The sequence below is a fragment of the Numenius arquata genome, chromosome 2, assembly GCF_964106895.1.
Source record: "Numenius arquata chromosome 2, bNumArq3.hap1.1, whole genome shotgun sequence".
NCBI classification, from domain to species: Eukaryota; Metazoa; Chordata; class Aves; order Charadriiformes; family Scolopacidae; genus Numenius; species Numenius arquata.
Window position 1 is genome coordinate 118,259,257 of NC_133577.1, and position 23,530 is coordinate 118,282,786.

At 47.7% G+C, this 23,530-nt stretch overlaps 1 protein-coding gene across 1 annotated transcript in view; it reads left to right on the plus strand.

The window, feature by feature from the left end:
* The first annotated feature begins 5,614 nt into the window (after positions 1–5,614).
* Positions 5,615–23,530, plus strand: part of RELN (reelin) — a 292,013-nt gene continuing 274,097 nt past the window's right edge. The window contains exon 1 of the mRNA XM_074169082.1: positions 5,615–5,843. Coding sequence (XP_074025183.1) covers positions 5,615–5,843 — 229 coding nt within the window. The remainder of the gene's footprint in view (positions 5,844–23,530) is intronic.

Sequence of the window (23,530 nt, forward strand, 5' to 3'; positions counted from 1 at the left end):
GGACAGGACACCAGCACCAAGCAGCTTAGTACTGTAGTTTCAGTGCAAGTTACTTGCTGAATATGCTGCATTCCCCACCTCCAGAAGACCAACTGTTGTGCAGTAAAACTCATCCCTTGTGTCTCGGGACAACAAGAACATGCCTGAGCTACAGTGCCTGCTGGGCCCAGGGGTACCACCACTGCCAGCAATGTGGCAACGCTTCTTCAGGAGTGAAGTGTTCATGGGCAATTCATCCCTTGTATCAGCTTCAAAGGTTGTTTCTTCTGCACACCCATCACATCGTTCTCCTCTAGCAATGTCTTTCTTCAGCAAAACTTTCCAAGCAGCAGAAAGAGGAGATTTGCTTTCTGTGTTTGTCTGGTGGTCAAGAGGAAACACATACAGAGGAAACACAGCGTGCTTGTGTGGATGAGTGGAAAATAAACACACTTGATGGAAAGATCTCGCTTTGGAAAGTCCATCTTATAGTCTATCACAGAATTGTAGGGGTTGTTAGGGACCTTTGGAGATCATCTAGTCCAACCCTGCTGCCAAAGCAGGTTCATCTAGAGTAGGCTGGACAGGAACGCATCCAGGCAAGTTTTATTAGCATAAGAAAGTCGGAAGTGCTTCAACTTGCTGTCCTGTTTTCAGATATTACGTGCTTTACTGCAATGAATAAATGGTACTTGCAACCTGGTCCTCTATAGCTCTTTGATTTGCAGCTGATTTTGTAGGCAGTCTAGGCAGTTTCCTTAATTTTTGTCACAGAAAGTTGTTAAAAGCTGGGGACAAGACATGCATCAGGATTCTCCACATGGTGACAGTGAGAAGAGTGTTTTTCTACGTTCTTCTATGGAAGCCTTTACCCGGACCCAAGGAGCTTGGACAAAGTTCCTTATTGCTCAGTGTTATTTAATAATTCTTCAGCCTACACTGGCCCTTGCAAAATGATCTGCTGTAGCCACATTAATACAGCAGCTACTTGCCTGTTAACGTGCTTTTCAATTCTGCTTTTGGGGTGTGAGCTCTCTCCCTGAATGAAGTGAGCAGCTCTACTGCCTGAATAATCACTTCCATAAATTAATATGGACTGTAGCCACGTCCATCTGTGCTGTGATTTCCCCCCACCGCCCATGCTTGGAAGGGGCCTGTACCTCCTAAGTAATTATTTACATTCCACCTATTGCATTCTCCATTGCAGACAGCAGTCTTTACTCATTTCTCATCTCGATTTACTCCCTGTTGTTTTCTGTGTTAAAAAAATACTGCATGCGGGGTTAAAGCCCATTGGAACCTCTGTCCTGCAGTATTAGGTGCTTTCTGCCTTCAACAGGGAACAGTTGTACCTCACATGAATAATTTTGGATCAGAGGAGCATGGAAATAGAGATTATTATGATTTTCACAAGCTTTTATTTTGATACAGGCAGGTTGGACTCAGTCACTTTTCTTAAATCAGCTGCTTTATTGTTGTTAATAATAATATCCTAACCTTGCTGTCAACGGGAGAAGGATGGACCAGAAACACTGGCCAAAGACGTTGCGTAAACCCCTCGTCTTCAGAAACCAGTTACCGTATTTACCCAGAGCAGAGAGGGATATGAAGCCAATGCAAAAACCCACCCAGGGACCAGCATGTGCCTGTGTGTGGCTGGTGGCACCCAGCAAGCCAGAGAGGACAGCCTGGTGGGGCCAGCAGGAGACTCTCTCCTTGCCCAGCCATGCCAGAGGCTGCTGGGATGCAGGGACAGTGAATGAGCAGGGTGTGATCATAACAAAATCTTTCAGACCAGATGATATTTGGGGTGAGTTATGGGTAAATTGTGCTCATATGAGTGAGATTGTGCTGGAGCTGGGACCAGGAAGAAATTTTCCTTCAGGCAAAGACTGTCAGGGGCTGGAAGCTTCTTTTTCTTCCTTCCCTCTGATGCAGGGGGCTTGGCCAGAGCCTTAGCTCCCTGCAAACATACTCTCAGCAAATGTCTGCCTGCTATTGTAGGGACATGCAAAATTGTGGGGTTTGTGGTTTTCACAATACACTGAATGCCCTTGTTTTGCTGATGGGCACCATTAAGATGGCTCTTCTATGCGGAGGTGAGCCTGAAATGTGCAGGACAGCTTTGGGAAGCACTTTTTGACCTAGATGGGCAGGGCCAGAAAGGCAGGTATCTTGTCTGGATTAAATGTCTGTTACACTATTGCTGGTGGGTGCAGGAAATGGGGTTTAGTTTGAAGATTTAGTTTGGAGAAGAGGAGGCTGAGGGGAGGACCTCATTGCCCTCTACAACTACCTGAAAGGAGGTTGTAGAGAGGTGGGTGTTGGCCTCTTCTCCCAAGGGAATAATGACAGGACCAGAGGAAGTGGTCTGAAGTTGCAGCAGGGGAGGTTTAGATTAGATATTAGGAAAAATTACTTTACTGAGAGAGTGGTCAGGCACTGGAACAGCCTGCCCAGGGAGGTGGTGGAGTCGCCATCCCTGGAGGTATTTAAGAAACGTGTAGACATGGCACTTCAGGGCATGCTCTAGTGCCTGAGATTGTTGGTTTGTGTCTGTTTGTGGGTGGGTGTGGTGTGTGGTTGTGGGTGGGTGTTTGTTTTGGTTTGGTTTTGGTGTTGGGTTTTTTTGTTGTTGTTGATTTTTGGTTTTTGGGTTTTTTTGTTGGTTGGACTCAATGATCTCAAAGGTCCCTTCCAACCAAGAAGATTCTGTGATTCTGTGATTCTGTTTGAGGTCCCAAATGGTCCTTTTGAGTCCTGCATCCCTGAATATTAGCAATCTGGGGTCTCTGCTGGATTCCCCCATCGACAGAGCCTGGATGAGACAGTGAGCTGTGACCGTGGGACTTCCCTGACTTGCTCTATGAAGAGGTTAGAGGTCTTGTGGAAGAGTAAGAAACAAAGGAGAAAGGCGAGAGAGAGAGAGGGGCATAACATAAAGAAACAGAAGAAGGAGGTGACTAAGGAGAGGCACAAGGCTTCCAAGTGGAGATGTTACCTTTTTTGCTTTCCTTTACTGAATGTCCCCTCACTGGTAAGTGACACACAGAGCTTGTAGAGGAAAGGGGTGGGCTGGCTGCACTAACAGTCCTGGCTGCTCTGGGTACTAAGCAGCTGGAAACAAAGAAAATTGCCTAAAATTCATCAGCCTAAATTCACTGCTAAATTCATCACCCTATCCACATCCCAGCAACTTCAGGGAGCGCTAGTCTGAGCCCCGAAATCCGAGGGCAGATTAGCTACCCCCACACTCCCAAGTTAATTTAGGGAGTTATCTCTTGAAGAAAAAGAAAAGGCATTGCTGGCAACTGGTGCAGCGGGACCCCAGCAGAGGCAGCCAGCATCCCCTCCTCCTGCAGCAACGGGAGCCCCATCACTCCCTTCCCCTGCCACCTTCTCTTTTATAAAATAACAGAGTTGGCTATGTCTGGTGGCCCCCCCAAACTGACTGGCTGACTTTCCACAGATGCTGGGCAGAAGAAGCATGAGCCAAAGTGCATTTGCTCAGCCGAAGCCCCTCTGGCACGGCCTGGCCTCGCTGGCAACCTCTGGGTGGAGGGAAGCAGGAGAGCACGAGGGAGAACACATCCCGTTGGCAGCCGTTTCCCCAGCAAGCCCGCACAGCTTTTGCCTGCATGAGATTTTGGCACCAGGAAATTATATTATTAGTCCTTAACTTTTACAAGCATTGAAATTTATGGAGGAGGCACAGATGTTAAAAAAAAACAAGCACCAAAACAAACAAATACCCGAAGCTGACAAATAAATAACCCAGATAAAAAGGAAGCCAGCTAAAAGAGCCAGACTGGCTCCTCCGCGGCTGCTGTGGAGCTCAGTCTCCACAGTAGTGGCCCGGGACGCCCGCCAGCCGGAGCAATGGTGGGAGCAGCCCCGTCCCCTACACCACGCACCTCCAGTCTCTTTTGTCCTTACAGCAGGATCGTGTCGCAGTGCGTTTATCCATCCAAGCCAACGAGGGACATGGCCTCGCTCCATCCCTAGCGAGGTGCAACCCAGTGAGATGGGAAACTGCAGCAAAGTTTTGCTGGTGGCAGCAAACTTGGGTTTGGTGCAAAGCCAGCAGAAAAGGCAGGTCGGGCAGATGGCGAGGAAGTCCCCTGGGCAACCATGCATGGGCTCTCCGTCAGCTGGGCGGGAGGTGGGCCAGCAAAGCAGCCTGCACGGACGTAGGGCAGCTGCATGGTGCCATCCGTGTGGCTCGCGCCTCCGTGGAGGGAACCTTTCCCTCTGGCACTGAAACCAATCCAGGAGGGAGCCCCTGGACCGTGCCAGTTTTGTACTTCAAAAATGCTGGCAGGTAGGCTCTCCTTTCCGATTACATCATGTCACTACCGCTCACCCAGGCTGTCTCTGGGCATCAGTCAGGATCCAGCATCAGCGTGGTGGATGCTTTAAACCCTGGTAGATTTGCTCCCCTCTCCTGATGCTGTGGTCCCTCTGCCAGCCCTGCTTTGTTAAAAATGTATGTTTTTATGAATTATTCTACCTGCCAGTGTTTCGTGTTCAGCTGCTCATTTCCCTGGTGGTCCCTGCTGGGTTTGCTCCTCTTCCTGGGATGAGGGGCTGGGGCACACACTCTTGGGGGCCTGAAGCCCCCTCCCGGGGACCTGCCCTCCCCAGGGACTCACACACTGACCTCCCTGAGCTGCAGGACACACCGCCGGGGGTGTTGTGTGCACGTGTATAATTTTGAAGATGGTAGTGGAGAAAGTTTAAGTAAAAATCTCACTTTTCTCCAGCAGTGGGTGCAGGTACAGCAGAGGCAGGGCTGTGGGAGGAACAGGGGCAGAGGGGCAGGGTCTGGGGCAGAGGGCTAGGGGCAAAAGCACAAGGGCTGGGGCAGGTGCACAGGGGCTGGGACAGAGGGACGAGGAGACATGGACAGGGGAAAAGGGCAGGGGCTGGAGCAGAAGGATGGGTCAAAAGGATGGACAGAGGGATAGAAGTAGAGAGACAAGGTTTGGGGCCGGGCGACAGGGACACGGAAGCAAGGAGTGAGCAGGGGCAGAGACTCAGGTGTCAGGGCGGAGACGAGGGGCAGGGACAGGGGCCAGAGCAGTGCCAGGGGCAGCGACCCAGGAGCAGAGACGGGGCAGAAGCTGGGGCGGGGACGCAGGGACAGGGGCAGGGCAAGGCAGGGGGAGAGACCCGGAGGCAGACAAAGGGCGGGCAGCAGAGCCCAGCTCGCAGTCCGCGTCCCCGCAGCGGCAGCACCGCACACCGGCGCGCAGAGCCAGGAGCGGGAGGAGCGGGCGGCGGCGGAGGAGGAGGCGGAGGAGGAGGAGGGGAGGGACCTTCCCCTCCCTCCCACCCCGACACCGGGGGAAATAAATTATTCCCAGCCCTCGCACTCCCAGCTCCGTGCCCCGCACCCCGGCAGCGGCAGGCGGGGACGGCGCAGCCTTCGGCGGGCGCGGAGGGGCCGCCTCTGTCCGCACCGCGCTCCGCTCCGCGCCCCGCGCCCGCCTCCCCACCAACTCCCGCGGGCGGCGGCGGGGGGCAGCGCCCGCCCCGTCCCGTCCCGTCCCGCCCCGTCCCGAGCGGAGCGGAGCAGAGCGGCGCGGCGGCCCCGCCGTGCCCTGGATGCCCCAGCGGCGCCGGTGGCAGCAGCATGGAGCGGCGGCGGGGCGTCCCCGGGGGCTGGCCCTGCCTGCTGGCCGCCCTGGGTGCCCTGCTGGCGGCGGGCCGGGCGGCCGCCCCCCGCGCCCGCTTCTCGCCCTTCTTCTTCCTCTGCACCCACCACGGCGAACTGGAGGGCGACGGCGAGCAGGGCGAGGTGCTCATCGCCCTCCACATCGCGGGCAGCCCCGCCGCCTACGTGCCCGGCCAGGAGTACCACGGTAGGTGGAGGCGCCCGCCGTGCTCGGCGCTGCGCATCCCCCCGCGGAGGGCGGGCGGGCGGGCCCGGGGAGGGTCCCGCACCGCGGAGCGGCACCCCGGCTCCGCAGCCGCGCAGGGGAGGGCGAGGTGGGCAGGGAAAAGCGCGGCCGTGTGCGGTGCCCCAGGCCAGCCCCGGCGAGGGGGTTCCGCCGCTCGGCGGGACCGTCTTCACCTGCCCCGGCAGCCGCTCCGCCCGGGCGCAGGGACCGCCGCCACCGCCCCCGGCGCGGCTCCGCTTCGCCCTGCCCCGGCGAGGCCCCCGCAGCCCGGAGCCAGAGGAAATTCCGAGTCCCCTCTGCCTAACCGGCCCAGGGCCGGATCCAGAACCTCCTAAGTTGCTGGAAGTCTGTCCCTTCCCCACTGCGGTGGCTTTCGGACCCGGCTCGCACCCAGCGCGTCACCCTTTCCTCGGGGGGGGGGCTGTGCGGTGCCGCAGCTGGCGGCCGCCACCCGCGGGTCACCAAAACGTGTCCTCGCAGGGACCACGGACCCCCCCCGGCAGCGCGGCCCTGGCCGGGGCAGCCACCCTGTTGCTCCCCGCGGAAATGATGCAGGAGCCGCGGGCGGGAGCGCTGGGTCAGGCACTCACAGGTGGCTTTGAAGATGGAAGGTCGTGCCTAGAAATGATAAAACATCTGCTTTTTGTAAACGCCCAGGTGGAGGGGAATTAAAGAGAGCGGGCGAAGTTGTTCACGCGGGTAGGGTCCTTCCTTTGGTGATGTGCTGGGTGAGGGGCACAGCCCAGGGCTGGCCGCGGCCTCGCAGGCAGGTACGCTGCTGCCCGCTGTGGAAAACTCCTTTTTGGGCTGCAGAGTGCCCCTGTAAAGCAGCGACTGTGTTGTTCAACAGCCTTATCACCATTTCTCGGTACAGAAAACTTTCGTGCGCGAAACATTTTTTTAATTCATAACCACGGAAGATCGCTTAAAGGTGTATTCCCTAATCCTTCTTCTCCCTTTGTCTCTGCTTGAGGTTTTGCAGTGCTACATGACAGCAGCTAATTCTGCAGTAAGCCTTAAAAACTCAGGAAAATTAAAAACGAATATTTATTTAAAACACCTTGCTCAGAAACAGATACTGCGTAGTTGTCCCCGGCTAAAGATGGAGTTAAACTTCTGACTTTGATATATTCCAGCTCAGAATTTAAGTTTTAGGTAAATTACAGAGTCCTTGAGTCATGTGAATAATCAAATTGATTTTTTAATTGTAAAGGCAGAAAAACCAAACACATCAAATATTCATTTTCACAAGACCTAACGGGTCCTGAAGTTTTTGTCTTTAAAAGTATGGTTTTACCAAATTCATATGAAAGTTTTGCTTTTAAAATATTGGTGTCCTTTCTAAAAAAACACGTATGTAAATTATGTAAATTATATGACTTCACCAGGTTCAGTTTTTCCTTAGAGCCCCACATCTTCCAGCCCGTAATACAGACTCAGGTCAGTTAAATTGCATTCAACCTGCTGAGCCACAGATGTGCAGAGGAAAAAAGAAGCTGGAATTTCCGTCTTGCCCAATTTTAAACGCTGTATTTTTAAAAAATATGGTTCAGACACGTAATTAACAGAATCGCCGCCTTTCCTCGCTGCTGCCGCGTTTTCCAGCCTGCAGCCGGTGTTTAAGCCCCGTTGCTGGTCTGGGAAGAGGGGTTTGTGGCGTGTGCGGGCAGGGATGCGGGCAGGGATGCGGGCAGGGACGCGGGCAGGGACGCGGGCAGGGACGCGGGCAGGGCTGCCCGGCTGCCCCGGCCCTGCAGGGTGAGGAGCAGGGATGTGTGTGTTTCTCCGGGGATGCTCTTCTGCCTCTCGCCCTTTTAAAAGGGTTTTTGAATTTTAAAATAGCAGCTCGCAGAGAAACGCCCCAGCTGCGCGCCAGACCCTTCAGGTAGCCAAGGGTGGATTTTCCGTCTCTGTTTTGCATCTGACAGAGCAAAATGAATGTACCTCTCTGCCTCTTTGTTTGTTTTTCTTTTTTTACCTACTCGCTCTCACGGGGCGCCCAGAGGTTTTGCGGAGCCACTGCTGCCCCTGCGCCCCGGCTGCGCGCCACTTCCCCGGCCCTGCGCGCCGCCGCGCAGCCGCCCTGCGCTTCTTTTCCCCGCGGCCATACCCGCACAGGTGCCCGGGCGTGTCGGTAGGATGCTGGAAGGGGCATCTTCCCCGATGGTTCTGTTTGCCCCGTCGCCCGTCTGAAATTTGCACCGTAGTTGTGCTTTTCTGTCTGAAAGCAGCGCCGGCGCTCCTCTGCCCTCGGTGTCATCACTGCCAGCGGCCAACATCTGCCCCGGGGGCTGCAACCAAGGCATGTCACGGTGTCCTTTCAAGCCACTGTATTAAGAAAGGATAAACAAATTGGACGCATTGAAAGGGTCGTACTAATTCTCTCGGACACAGAAGAAAGTCCGCAGGCTGAACTTGAAACCTAATTTGTTTCCACAGCACAAGGTGCAGGTACACCCCGGGGTGAGCCGGCCTCGTGTCTTGTTTCTAACTTGCAATGGTAATTTTTTTTTTCAGTGTTGTGCACTGATTAAACACTTACCTGTGCCAAAACAAGGCAGGAAGCACTGCCTCTTTGCTATGCACAGCGCAGCAGACATGTCTTTGAGCTAAGCACACTTGTTCAGGTTTTCTTTAAAATCTCATCTGAATATTTTTAAATATAACAATTATCAATGTTAAATATAGCACAAGAAAAAAACAAAAGTATACAATCTGAAGAAATAATTTGAAGCAATCTGGGCTCTTATACAGTGCAGTTTAATGTTACTGGGAAATGCCAGTCTGCACTGGTTGAGCATTTTTCATTTAAAAACCAAACTTTAAAGGCGGTCTTGTGGGGACACAGAGGTGGAGTTTTGAGATGCAGTACAGAAGTACAAGACAAAGGGAGATTTACATATGCCCAATGCAAATTCCCCTGCTCAGAGAACGTATTAAAATACACAGCTCCGACTCTTCGGAAGTTCCAGTGAGGCCCCACTTTGCACTTACTGCCCCTTCATTCAACAGGGACAGGTGACAACAGCATCCAAGAGCATCGAGTTCGAAGAGGAGTGAATTGGATGAAACCATACGCCAAGGGCTGGATGAGAAAAAATTCTCATTAAAAAAATAAGCCAAGAACTTTCTGTTAATTTGTTTAGATACTCTGCAGCCGGCGGAGCTGTGACACTGGCTGTCGTCCGTTTGCCCGACTGTCCCTTGCGCTGCCCCGCACCGCGGGAGAGGGACGGTATCTGGGGCAGAAGCCACTTGCCTGGGAACCAGGCAAGCACAGGAGCTTCTGCAAGTGGCTTCGCTGACACACTGAATCCGGCACTTAGTTTCCCCGTGCCTCTGAATTTCATAAGTAAAATTAAGGCAATAGTATTCCCTACTTTGCATAGATAAATTAGATACTTTGGGATTTAGTGCTTCTCCCCTAACCCTTAAAAATACTCCAGATTTGGCCCTATTCCCGTAATCAGTAAATATTTAAAAATGCATTCACTGATTGAATAGGACCAGACCTATGCTGCATATAAATATGCTCTTTTATATACAGGACTGACTTGATAAATTGGTAAACAATTTTATTACCTTTGGCAGACTTTTATTCCTTGAATTAGCTTATTTCAAATTTAATTAAGTCCTTGAGCTGGCAAAGCACTTAAGCGCTTTCTCAAATGCAAACTGACAAAGTGTGCACCGGTTTAACATAGGCACCTGCTCAGCTTCCTTCCAGCCCAGTGGTGGTCCTGTGTTTGGAGAGCTGCATCAGGCCCTGCTTGGCTTGCTCGTAGTTTTGCTCTTGGATAGCAGTGATCCTGTTTTGTTTTTCTCCTGGGCTTTCCACTGTAATCTGCAGAGCAGAACGTAATTTCTTCAGGAAAAAAAAAAAAAAAGCAACAGTATATTGAAATTTTTAATACAAGTTCTTTTGGTTTTATTTCCAATCTGCAGTCAATTTTAATTATCTCCATCAACCTCACTTTAGTGCTGAGAGCATGTACCATCATTTATGGACAGATAAGTACATTGGAAATGCATAAAGAACAAAGGATAAACTTGACTGAAAGTTGAGTCTTCGCTGCCCTTAATCACAGAAACCTAAAAATGAACAGTCAAATTTGAAGCATTTAAAAAGTACAAATGAATTACCTTTACACTGTATTTTTCCTTATCCCTTAAAATTTTTTTGCTCTCACTGCAAACAGTGCCTTTTTCCCAAGGTTTCAAATTTAGATCGTTTAGGAACAACTTTGAGCTGTTTTCCCATGATTGATGTTAAAACTCATAATTCTGCCCTTAAAACAGTTTTCTTTAATGAGACTTGAGTTTCTATTTCACCCTCCATTGTTCCTTTTTTTTTTTTTTCCCCCAGAACGGATTAACCTTCGGTCCCCAAATGTTATCAGTTTCCATCAATGACTGTTACTATTCTTAGATATACAGTATATTGTCTGGAACCATTGCTTTGATAAGTTGTAAAAAAAAGTTTGCAACTATTTTAAGTGGTAGTTATGCACTCTTTCAGCACTGATAAAAAGTTGTTTAAAGTCTGGCCAGTTCCACCTTTGTTACTAGCTGCTGTATTTAAGAAATACAGATCGTGACTTGGTATCTGTTTTCATTAGGGTTACTTCTGTTTCTGATAACCGCTTGATCTGGTGGGTATTTTTATTGTAAATTCTTATTATTCAGTTTATTAAAAAATAAAAAGGTGTTGGGAGTTCAAAGCGAGGGAGGAGAAGAGAAATAACTGGAGAGCAAGTAGTGATGCTGCTTGAGGTATAAACAGGATTATCCCTGAGTTGCGGGAACTCAGTTATGGATGCTTTCTCTACCAGTTACGTCAAAGTGTAGAAAGCTTTTCGTAAGCCAGCAGAAGTAGAGTGTGCAGAAGGTGATGGTGCATTGGTACCAGAAAAGCAGATTTCAGTCCATGTTTTCCAGCATCAGCCCAAGAAACAAGTTAGCTTCTTGAGTCTTTTGCAGGATATTCCCTCAAAACCTTTCTCTCATCTATTTACACCCTCCTCTAATCTTTGGAAGAAGGGAGACTTCCCAAATTTTTCATTTTAATTTAAAGAGGTGTGTAGAAATTTTTGTTCATGGGAGTCCAGTTAGCTCCAGGGATTAGTCTGTAAATCTTAAGGGCCACTTAAATTAAACACATGAGGCTGGCAATAGGTAGCAATGAAAAGGGAGTTATTGAGAATGGGGAAAACCCTTGGTGTTTGAGTCTCTTCTTTCCTCTGAGGTCCTTAGCAATATCCTGCAGCTGCATAAGGATTTTGTAGCGAATAACGATTTCATCTGGGGTCAGTATTTACTAAAAATGTCTTAATCCACCAAAGTCCCCACAATGCACCCTGTCTGTGTCTGTTGTATTTAGGATTTTCTTGCATAAACTGAACTTCGGAAAAGCAAGGCTGATTTCTGAATACTGTGGCCTGTTCTTTAGATGGTCTATAGTTTGAATTTGTCAGATCTGAGCTGTACTCGTACATTTTGGAGTGAATGTGAGTTTCTAAATCTTGATGTTGACCAATGGATTGTCTATGTTTCTGAAGCTCGTCTGGTCCCAGAGTTCTTGTGGTAAGTCTGCAAATTTTAAAGGGTTGTGCTTTTAAAATCTCTTGACCAGAAACTGATGAAGGATGCTGACCTTAAAAGAAAGAGGTAGGCAAGGTCACAGCTGACAGCCTCTTACAAACCATTTTTGCTAGGGAAGATGTTAAATTTTAATGGGTTCGGCTCTCATCGCTCTAATTTGTGGGCCAAATCAGCAGCCAGCAGATGGCTCAGCTGTAGATATGGTCAGGCATGGGACTGATGAAAGGAAGTAGAAGGTCCACAAAGGCCTAAATGAGCCTTTCTTGCAAATTTGCAGAAGAGATGTAATCTCTGGTTAAATCCTTTCTCCCCCCATCAGGGGGCTGCTTCACCCCCCGCAAAGGAGACTTGATTGCCCCAAATAACAGAAATCAAAGTCAGCACGGCGTGCTGGCGTGACCCACATTTGTCAGGTGACATCTGACTGTAGGACAGAAACAGTATTGTTGGTATTACTGGTCTGGGTAGGGCAGGCTACGCTGGGCACGTCTGTATACATTAAGAATATGATCTCTGCCTCAGTGCGTTCACCGTCCGAGGCCAGAGCTCGTTGTGGGGGCTGGTGTCTGTGCACGGACCTTTCCCGTAGCGCATCGCCCAGCATTGAAGTCAAGGAAGAAAATGGTGAAAAGGTGCAAAAATGCTGTTTCAGTGGGGATAGTGCACCTATTTTCTGCTTTCTGAGTTTAAAGGAGGTATTTTTTAATATGTATGATTTATCTGTGGAATTACTTGCTGAAATCTGTCCATACTGAAAGCTTTCAAGTAAAAATAATAATAAAAAAAAATCCTGTAAATAATGAATAGCTGTAATTAGATATCAATAGAGATATATAAAACAAGGTATAAACATTGTGCTTCAAGACCTAAGGTGACCAATAAATGATTTATAAGTAGGTTACTGTTGCGGGGTGGCATGTAGTACATTTCTCTAACGTTTCCCGCATTGATTATTCCACCAAAGCGATGTTGGTTCATTAGGTAGAATAGGGCGAGACTGTCAGACTGGCAGCATTTCCCATTTTCCTTATTGTTGCCTTGATCTGGATTTTTTAAGGCCACTGCTTTTGAAATACTGTAGCACTACATTATAGCACAGTATCGCAGCATTTGCGCATTGACTGGTTGAAGTATGATTTTCGATCTGGTAACAGCCGTGGTGATACAAGGGAGATGGATTCAGATGCAACCTTTATTTGCTTTGTGTGTCTTGTGCCCTACAGCTGTGGTTTAGATTTGTCATGAGTGTTTGCTGCACAGGGAGGGAAGGAAACGGCACTGTCTTACCTCTGAGAATAAGCAACCTTTCATACCGGCCCTTGTTATGAGAATTTCAATAGTCTCCGATGAAAGGTTCAGTCTTTTTAACATGCTTCCTTTCTTTGTGTTAACATTTCCTGCCTTTTCATCGGGCATGAAAGGTGCACAGAGTGCAAATGTGTGGCTGGAATATTTGTGTCATTCCCAATTCCTCCTCTCCCCCCCTCCACTCTCCTCAGGTTGTGACTGGCCCCTGGGATAAACACAGGACAAACTCTGACAGTGCAACATCTGTCAAAGCCCACGAACAAATTGCTTGTGGAAAAGACCTTCCCAGTTTGTCAGACAGTGCCTTCTTCTCAGGCGGGCAGTCTTCCTCTGCTCCCCCTCCCCTCAGGTCAGTCCTGGAAAATGGAAGTCATAGTGTGTGTCACGCAGTTCACGTGGCGCAGGCTGGGCTGTGCCGACAGCCGGTGGTCACGGAGACAGAGATCCCCCTGGTCCACGCCTGTGGGACCTTCTCCCAGGTCCCCCCAAGTGCTCAGATGCCTCCCATGGGCGACACACGTTTTTACGCTTTTCCTAAAGGGAAGAGCAGGGTCATGGAGGTGGGGTTTTTTTTAAAGACTTAGTCTTGTTTTAGTGTATCTCTCACTAAGCGTTTGTCTTAAATGAGGCAAAGTCAGAGTGGTGTGTGTCCTGCTTACAGAGAGAGAACCAGGGTTTGAGAGGGGCATTAGGGTTTGTGCCTGTTTATTCCACAGTCCAGGACCAGACATTACTCTGTCCTTCTGCAGCTGGAGAGGTTCTGGCTGGGGCTTGAGATGGCACCCAACGGCCGGGCATGGTGCCACGGGCTCCCTGCCATCGTCTCCTGCAACCGTCTGGAGCAGCTGATGCCTTCTGGGCACCACAGTGTTTCCTGGGCAGCTGGGTTCAGCTTAGCTTCAGGCAGAGGCACCTGTGGGCTCATTTTTCATCTCATTGGCCACAGCATCACCTGTGGCACTCCAGACTCCCTTTGGTGTAGTTGGTGGTTATCCACCCTCGGCCCACTGCTGCCAGCGTGGCTTTATGTTTGGGGAGACTGCTTGATGTATGTGTTTTTTGCATGATGGTAGTGGTCTCCACAAGGCCCCCAGCACCCTCTACTCTTCTCCCTCTACCCTGGTGGGATCTCTGGTCTTCCCAGGAAATCAGGACATTCCTGAGTGCTGCCCTGTAGTGTTTCCTCACCAGCTGTTGTAGGCAATGCCTGTTCTGTGAACATCCCAGTCTAGAAACTAGGAGGTATCTGGAGGGACTGGACATGAGTGGGGGGACTGGACATGAGTGGTCTGTGAAAGCCGCAGTGGAGCAGGTGAGGAGTTCAGACACTTTCCCAAAGGCTTTTACTGCAAAGCGAAGGCTGTTTTTCACAGTCTTTGGAAGGTCCTTCTTGCCATATTTCTTCATCCTGGGAACAAAACAGAGGAAGCTGTTATCTGCTCCTCTCTAGGCACTTTGATATTAATATTGGTTGCGAGAGTTTCACAAGCATCTCCTTGGGGGGCAAAATCAATGGCTCTTTTCCAGCATGCATCTGTTGAAGTTCAACCTGCAAGAGCCCTGAGTGACAGCAGGTGACAAATCCATCTCCCTTCAGGAGCAAGTTTTATCCTACACTACCCTAAGTTTTTTAAAAAACCCTTCTTTCAGACTTCTTCATTGACCTCCTTCCTAAAATTGAGTGTGCTGCAGGTTTCTCTGCACACTGTGCGAGTGCTTCAGTGCCGTGTCTAAGTGCTGCCCCAGTTTCCCATGTCCTGGGGTGACAAACACCATGGGGTATATCCAGCCCAGCAGTGGGACCAGTGCCCCACACAGACCCTCTCTGGGGGGATGCTTTGCCCTGCTCCCTGAGAGGGAGGTGGTGTGCTAACCTTGGGGACAGCCTGTCCCCACCTCCTTGCTGAAGGGCCAGGTGCCAGCAGGGGAGGACATCAGATGGATGGTGGCCCCGCATGCAACCAGCCCCATTCCTCCTACCCTTCTCCTATCTGCCTACTCAGACGAGGGAGCAGCTCCAGGGGACAGTTCAGAGTATTTGACTGAGATGCCTGGAGTAAAATTTGATTTAGGTTTGGTGGATGAGAAGTCTTATTAATAAACCCAGCCTTCTGGGTGTAGGGGTTCACTAGGTGTTGGAAATATTTGTGAAGCCACGTGGAAAACTATTGCTGTGTCTCTTCCTGAGGCAGAAGCCTCAGGGCATGCAGACGTGCAGGGTGGTCGCTGGTTTCTCTCTGGTTTTGCAAGACACAACATAGGAGAAACCCTTGCTCTTCTTCAGCAGGGTGAGCAGATTAATCATCTGAGATGGGGCTGAAGGTCTGTGTGTGTTTCCCTGAATGGCATCTACTTACAGGTACACAGGACTGTAGCTGCTCGTTTCCCACAGGAGGCAGGGCTGCACACATGGGGCTGAGGGGAGTGAGTTATAAACTGGTCTGAGACAAAACGCTAAGAGCTCTTACACCACACTTAGCAAAATTATGAATGCCTCAGATTAGCCAGTTATTTATTCCTCTCTGTGTCTGCTTGAAGCATAGTTTTGTAAATCAATGGGTATGACCTGACAGAGCTGAAAGGCAAGAAGAGGGTCTGCCTGCCAGCCTCAGCTCTGGCTGTGGCTGTGGCTGTGGCTGTGGCTGTGTCTTCTACTGTCCAGCTCATCATTCCTTGCTGCTGTGGGTGAGACGATGGCACCCCATCCTTTGTCCCACTCCAGTGCCTGGCCACCATGTGGCTGTACACAGAGCAGTCCAGCTGGTGAAAAACACACAGTGTAAGGGGTCTCACCGTTTCCCTCTTTCCATCCCCCGATGTAACTTTTGAGAGTGCAGTCAGATGATCAAAAGCTGGCAAAGAAGCAAAACCCTGGTTTGTCCAGGGAAATCCATCAAGCAAGCTCCCTTTCATGCACAGGCATGTATCTGGGAGCAACTACTGTTTTCCTCTCCTCATCCTGCCACATTGCATACGCAGGCGGTTCCTGCCCTTCCCCAGCTTGGGTTTGAAGGGATTTGTGTGTTGTTGTACATCCACGGGTAGTGCATGTAGGGTGTTCCCTGGGAACATACAGAGAGACTGTGAAAGTTGACAGTCCATCCCTGTGCTGTGAACATTGGAGAGGAGGGAAGGAATAGGGAAAAGAGAGAGCAAACAACACTCGCCGGCCAGAAGACTTAGAGAAATCTGGGAATATTCTTCTCTCTGTGGCTGAGAGGTACTTTGTGGTCACAGCATTCAACACGTCTGGTAGAATATTCGTAAATGAGTTAGCAAGGACACAGAAAAGCAGCTTTCCTATGTAAGTTGCCCATGTTGTTGCAGAGGAATACTTCATGGCAGAGCTGGGTCTGCCCGTGCAGGTCCTACATGGGGAGGCTCTTCCCGTGCTAGAAATGAAAGCGATGGCCTTTTTAACATCTGAAAACAGCAGCACAACCCTCTGTGGCCTCTCTTCGTGTCAGGCCCCGGGATGTGAGAAGTCATCCATCACGTCATGGGGCTTGGCAGGGTCTCTGCCATTTACCTTCCACTTTTCCCACTGCTCCCCAGGACAATACAATAGATAGGAAAGAACAAGAAATATAGATAATATTTATCTTTCTGGCTGAACAAGCTGTGGTTTCCAAGCCACAATAATCTTCCAGTGTTCCTATCTCACAGGGGAAATGCGCTACTAGAACAACCCTCCTTCCAGAATTAGATACATTCATCTGGACACTGGATGAAATGGTTATCGATACCAAGAACTGCAGAGAGAAACAAAACAGCGCAACTGGCCAAGGCAAAGATCCTGGTTTAACAAAGTGCAGTTTGTGGAGATTCCAGGTATTAAAATTAAAGAGTCAGTACTATAAAGTGCTGTAAAAAAAAAGTTCCTAGTATGTTTGAAAAAAAAAGTGTCTCTGGCTAAACTCCAGCATTAAATATTTTTGTAGAGCAGTTCTGACTCTGGCCCAAAAAGACTGTAGCCTTCAGAACCTCATTCTGATCTGTAGAAAGATCAAAAACCTCTGGCAAACATTTTTATGCTTTCCAACTATTATAGTTGATTTGCTGATGACTGATACCCTGTCAGATAGTCAAGTTGATAGCATTCCCGCATGAGACACAAGACTTTAGAATTGATTCAGCAGGACTTGCCATGTTTGAATTGAATTAATTTAAAATCTGGTTTTGCGACTATAAAAACTGATAAGGTATCTGAGTAAAGTTTGGTAAATGTTTTAACGGAAAATGGGGGGAAGTGAAGCATTTGAAGTATATTACTGATGTTTTCAAAACATAGTTTTGATTTTTGTTTTGGAAAAGTATCTTAATTGTGAAACTGACTGTGAAAAAGAAAAAAAAAGAAGTTAGCTGCATAATCAGAAAATGAAATGAGACTTTTCTGCTTGAACAAAATTCTTTATCTAATTTTTTTGGGTTCATTGAAGATTTTCATATTGACCTAACTGATATTTTAATTTATTTTTTTGTGCTAAACCCCTCAGTACTTCTCCTTTTATGTTAACCCAAGCTGATCTCTTTTTCTTTCTTTTTCTTTTCATTTTGGTCACTGAACCAAAAATCGAACAGTTCTACTTCTGACAAGTTGACCATTTAATTTCCGGCCACTGAACAGATCTGATTCAGACAAATAACCAGCACCACTCCCCTCACGTTTGTTCCCAAAATAAATTACAGAATAATCATCCGGTCTTTAAGGCACCCAAGTGCGGTTGGTAGCAATACTGACATTTCCAAGGTAACAAACTAGTATTTTCTATGATACCTGCAGTTGCTATGTGGCTTCTGATATATACATTGGCCACATTTTCCTTTACATCTAGTCATTGTTCAGTTTTCTTTTTCAGCAGAAATCTTTTCCCTGATTCAGTGTTCAGTAAAAAAGGCTTAGAGGAGATCTGTCACTTGGCTCCTGGATGTCTACAGTTAAAGGACATTTCTGCTTCCGAACTTGAAAACCTGCTGTAGTGCATTGATAGAATTGGCATTCATTTAACTAGACAAATAGTCCTTCTTTTCTCTACAATTACCTTTTTTTCAAGGAATAATATTTACAGGGCTGTCCACTTCAAACAGAAATGAACTGCTCAGAGCAGATGTGGAAATTGGCTTTGAAAGATGCAGGTTTATTTCATTCAGGGAAATGGTCCCCTGTGTTCCTCATTGCCCTGCTTTTCCTTCAACCTATGGTTAAATGGTGTATAATGGAGTTACAGCGGAGCTGTGATGTTTGCAGAGTTTACCTCTACCAGCAGAGATGAAAAGGTGAGGGTCTGGCTGGGGTTGGCAGCACCAGTCCCTCCCCAGCCTCAGGCAGCCGGGATTACTCCAGTGAGCATCTGTGGACCTTTTCACTCAAAGAGATGTAAGTTTTGTTTCATCAAGTGGTAGCAGATGTTAGGGAGCTTTCATGCCATTCATCACCAAGGGAAAGCTAATGCGATGGCATCTGGCTGTTTTCTTAGCACAAATTGTTGTTTTAAACTCTAAACTGTCTTTGAGAAGCAGCAGTGGTGTATTACACAGTGGATACTCTTCTTCTGGGACCTTGCCCAAAACCCCAATGTCCAACTACTCCCAAGCGCCTTTTTCCCAATTAGTGACATTGCAGTAGACAGCAAATTCTCCAACTATTTGCAACATTTTCCGTTTGAGAAAACACTTTGTAAAATTAATTGCAATACAGTATTTCTTCTGATTGCACATCACTTAACTGCTAAGAAACATGACTGAGTGACTTGCACTGTAACTATTAAGCTTTCATTCCAGATTTACAAAGCCTGCGCTTGTTGCAGTTACCAACTATTCTCTACATGCAAACAGTCAGAGACAGGGAAACTTTTTTTTTTCTAATTGGTGTACTTTCTCTAGAGCATGTAGGTTTTGTACGAGGTGCAGAACTCATACAGGTGCTAGTAAGCATAGTACCTCAAATCTTTAGACTGGCCAAATTGTTGACAAAAATTGCATGTTCTGTCTGACACCTTGGAGCGCTCCAGCTTTCAACTCCCCAGGGTGGAGGAGTGTGGTCCTCATGAAAGGAGGTCAGCGCCCGCAGAGCCTGAAGCTCCTCATCATGTAATACGAGTGATGAGACAAGAGCTTTGGGCAGCAGGACAAGCTTTAACTACTCTCTGCTTGAAAATTTTACTAATTTACTCCTCAAGCTAAACATGTGGATGGCAGTTTCCATCCCTCCTGGGGCAGTGCTGCGTCAGGCCAAGCCTGATCCCGGTGTCCAGGTGCAGAAAGCTGAGGCAGAAGGGATGACCATGCGTGAGGGAGCAGACAGATTTTCAGTTTACCAGATTATTCCCCTCTTCTCTCCTTTTTTGAAGAGCTGGGCTCCTTGCTTAGAGAATTTAGCTGGATCGACAGCTTCCGTCCAGTAACTTCCCCGCAGACTGCTAGGCAGATGTATCGGTAGGAAAAAAATGCCCCAGTCAAACGATCTGGGTGATGTTCCAGCTGCGTGCCGGTTCAGTTCTCATCTTTTCTGCTGAATTTAACATGTGTTTATGATGTTTAGCATGCAGAGTGGTTGTAATGAATTTGAATTAGAGGGGAATCATCTTCTTTGTGCTTTCTTTATGTCAAGAACACTGTGCTGTGATATAAAGAGAGATTGATGCCTTTGTAACTAGCTAGACCAGAATTTGGTGGCCTTTTTAGTTTTAGGTTTTACTTGCTGGTACTTTGTATAGATGTTTACGACGAGGCAAACCAGGAATTAATTATAACAACACACCACATTTCCTCTATTCCTCTTGAACAAATGGAAATGTTTAGGTATAATGAAAGTATAATAATAAATTTCTTTTAGTTATACTCTTAAGAACATATTCCATGATATCCTTTGTTATATACCTGGCTGTTTTGTTGCTTCTTGAGCTTTTCTGTTGCTGGCAATCAGATTGCTGCTGAGATAAATAGTCACACGTGTTGGGTGGCTAATCATTTAATGTGCTCTTCAGAATCAGAAGAGGTGCCACAAGGAAATATATGTGAGTGGAGTGGCAGAGATCTTAAAATATATTTCAGGATCCTGGGTATTTAGCAGCTATTTATTATGCTTACTGTCTGTGTCATGGCAGGCCTAACTTAATTCCTATCCTATGCCAAAAGACAGCCCAACTGGTGTTTGAAAATCCCCCTTTAATATCTCCCAGGAAGACCACGTTTCTGTGGCTTAGATCTGGCTTAGATTTTGTATTGGTTGGGGCATCTTTTATGTGGTAAAAAGCTGCTAATATATTGGGCAGGAATTAGGAATTACTGGGAGATATCCCAGTTCTGCTTAAAGAAAAAAAGAGTCCTGTGATATGCTTAAATATAAACTTACTTAAATGTACCCAAAGGCTCAGGCTCATTTTTACTTTCCAAGAACATGAAGCTGTGGAAGGATGCAAATATAATTTAAGTTTTTGTGACTTGTTCACTGTAGGAATACCTTTTGTTGAATTTGTAGCCTGCAAAATCCTGTGTTATTTAAAAAGCTACAAACCGGAACATTTCCCTATGAGAAATGGAGGAAGAAAGAAAACGTTTCTCAAACTTAAAGCAGGGTTTTTACATATTAACTATAAATATCTTGCAACTGTATGATTTGCTTTTAAACAAAATAAAGCTGCTTGCTGTCTCTGCAGAAATGAATTGGAGAAAGGGATTTATGCAGGGTAATTCAGTCAGATGAATGGAGAGATATGTCCATCACCACTAACGTGACGGTTATTCCTTCTAAATATAAACTGATAATATTATATATTAGAGGCTTGATTATACCGTTAAGAAGATTAGTACATTTAAACGGAAAATAAAGGCTTATGTGCCCTAAATGTGAAACTAAAAGGAGAGGGTTTTATATACGGCAGTATCACAACATTCAGTACTTTTGAACATGGTATTTTCCCCATGAAAATACCTGTAAGGAATAATCACTGCATGCTGCCTCTGGGAATAGGTGGGATGCCTTAAACCTAATCTCTTTCGAAGTGGTAATTTAAACATATGCAGGTATTAATCTTGGCATATTTGGGTGTGTTTATTGGAGTAGGCATAATGATTGCATGCAATCATGTCCGTAAGAGCAGTTTTCTGGCTCATCCATTTTCTGTAAATGTTTGGACCATCTATTAATTGCAGAAACTGTGGCACATCTATAAAAAAATGGAAGGGAAAAAATGGTTGATGATGCCTCTGTGAGATTTCTGTGAATCAGATTTATGAATTTGAAATATTTAACACATATTAAAGATTTCAGTGTCTTTCAATATTGTGCTTGACTTACACAGTACTGTCTCTGAGGGCTTAGTAGCTAGATCTTTTGATGGTATTGAATTTATGACATGGAATTTAAGACTTTTGTGCTCATGTCATGAAGCTTGTTAGGTAGTGTTTAACACGTCTCCTTTTTCATTTTTATTTTTTTGAAATTCTTGTTCTTTATAACCTAGTAGTTCTTAGTGAAAGATTTATAGTGAGGATGGGGGAAGACTTGATCCTTCTACAGTTATCTTCCTGATAGATAGCACTCCTTGATTTCCTTTCAGGCACCTCTTAAATTAGATATTCTGCACCTTAATCACAACACCATCTTACTTACTTTATCTTTTAAGAGTAAAAGCATTACGATTATAAATTAACCTAGAAATATAATAAGAACTTCTGCCTCAGGGCTTGTCTTTGTTTCTGACTCAAGCATTGCTCCCTGGTCAAGTCCTGTCCAGAGAAAAAAGCCCCTTAATTGAATCCAGTGGGGGCTGCAGTGTGAAACGGCAGCTCTGTCCGGAGGCAGAGCTGGTGTTGACCCACAGCCCTGCTCCCCTTACAAGCCCTGCTTTGCTGCCCTACATCCCTAATGAGCTGGCTGGTGCCATGGGGCACGTCCTGTCCCGGGGACAGGCTGGGGACATAGCCTCGCCTGTCCCTCCTTTGGGGCTGGAAACTCAATGTACAACCTGGCCCTTCCTGTAGCTGTATATGGTTTTTGCACTACTCATTTAAAGTCTTCAAACCCATGCTCTCTAAAATATATTTTAAAAATGAACTTTGCTAGCTTTTACATATCTCCAAGAGCTGCCATCCTTTAGACACCTACACGTCCCTTTACTCATGCTATTGTGACCACTGCATAGTAATGTCCATAGTATTAAAATGTTCCTTTATATTTATTGTTTCTGCTGCTTTGGTGCTATTTTCATTGGCTTAGCAAGGTGCCATAGACCAATACACTAAATAAATGTTCTTCACATTGCTATGGTGTGGTTTCTTTTCTGCGTGCTTACGCTCGCAAATAAAGCTATTGTCTCTGAAGCAAAATTATGTGAACGGGGTCTTTTCTAAGGCACTCTCCTCAAAGATGCTAGATACCGGAAAGCTTGATGGAAATCAGTAGCCAGCAGAGGGAAAAGACCCAGGGTAATGCCTTCACCGAAACTGAAGACAATCAGGTGTCCTGCTTTGGCCTCAGAGGGCAACAAAGAACCACGCAGCCGCTCTCTCAGCCCACCCCCTTCCCCAGCCCCGAGGAGAGAATCGGAAGAAAAAGGCAAAATTCATGGATTGGGACAAAGGCAGTTTAACAGAACAGCAAAGGGAACAAGAAAACAACAACAATAACACTGACAGAGGAATGTACGAATGCTATTATGGTACCACCGCTCACCGACAGGACCCGGGTCACCAACAGGGCTTGGGACCCTCAGCCGGCTCCCCAGCATGACTACTTGCCCCCTCCCCTGGCAGCTCAGGCTCCCCCCTTGGGCAGGGCTCACCTGGGATGGGATTCCTGTGTCCCTGCCAGAACCTGGGGACAATTAACCCTATCCCTGCCAGAACCAGGACGTCAGGTGAGCTCAGCTCTTTATTAGTCCCAGCAGAACTCAAGCAGAGAGGGACACTGCACAGGCCCCGGGCACAGAAAGGCCTCAGTAAGTCTCTGCTATGCCCTACAGGTGCTGGGGGATTTAGCAACGAGGCACTGATCCCCACTGAAAACACTTTATATCTCCCCACTGCAAATAAAAACTACTCTACTCGGCGTCTTCTGTGGATCCCAGCCTCGGGGTGCTGGGCCTCAGGGCCTGGCTGTCCCGGGGCTTAGCTCACGTTCGGGGTGGCCTGGTGGCTGCTGAGCTGTGTGGCCCTGTCCCAGCTGAGCAGAGCTTGGCAGTGATGGGGAGAGAGGCCCCCTCCACTGGGGTGGGTATGAATGAAGGACAGCGGGGGTCCCCAGGGGGACGGGGGTGTCCCAGCACCGGGATGCCTCTGCTCCTACCCTTGCAGCAAAGGCCTTAGGAGCAGCAGTTGGTTTTCTGTTTCTAGTCGTGTCTGGGAGATAATTTGTTGTCCTGGACACATAACCAGTTCTGGTGACTATCGGAAGTCAGTGGCGTTTAAGCCAAAGGTTGCTCTAGTCCCTGAATTTTTTCTTTGGCTACTGATTAAAGAGGAGCTTTCTGTAAAGGGCAGGCTCTGTGGCTGCGAAGGGAGGACATGGTGATCCCCATGGGAATAAAGTGTCAGAAGAAATAGGGTGAGGGCAATAACACAAACCCTCTGGAGACCTGTAGGGCCAACCTGCAGTGGTCTAAGATGGGTGGAAGGTGGCTGACGGCACTTGTTAGTACCCTTGCCTGAAGCCAGCCCCGGGGTAAGGCTCTTCCTGGGTACCAGCGCAGGCAGAGGTGAGTCCGGGGCCAGGTACAGTGAGGCACAGGAGAATCTCA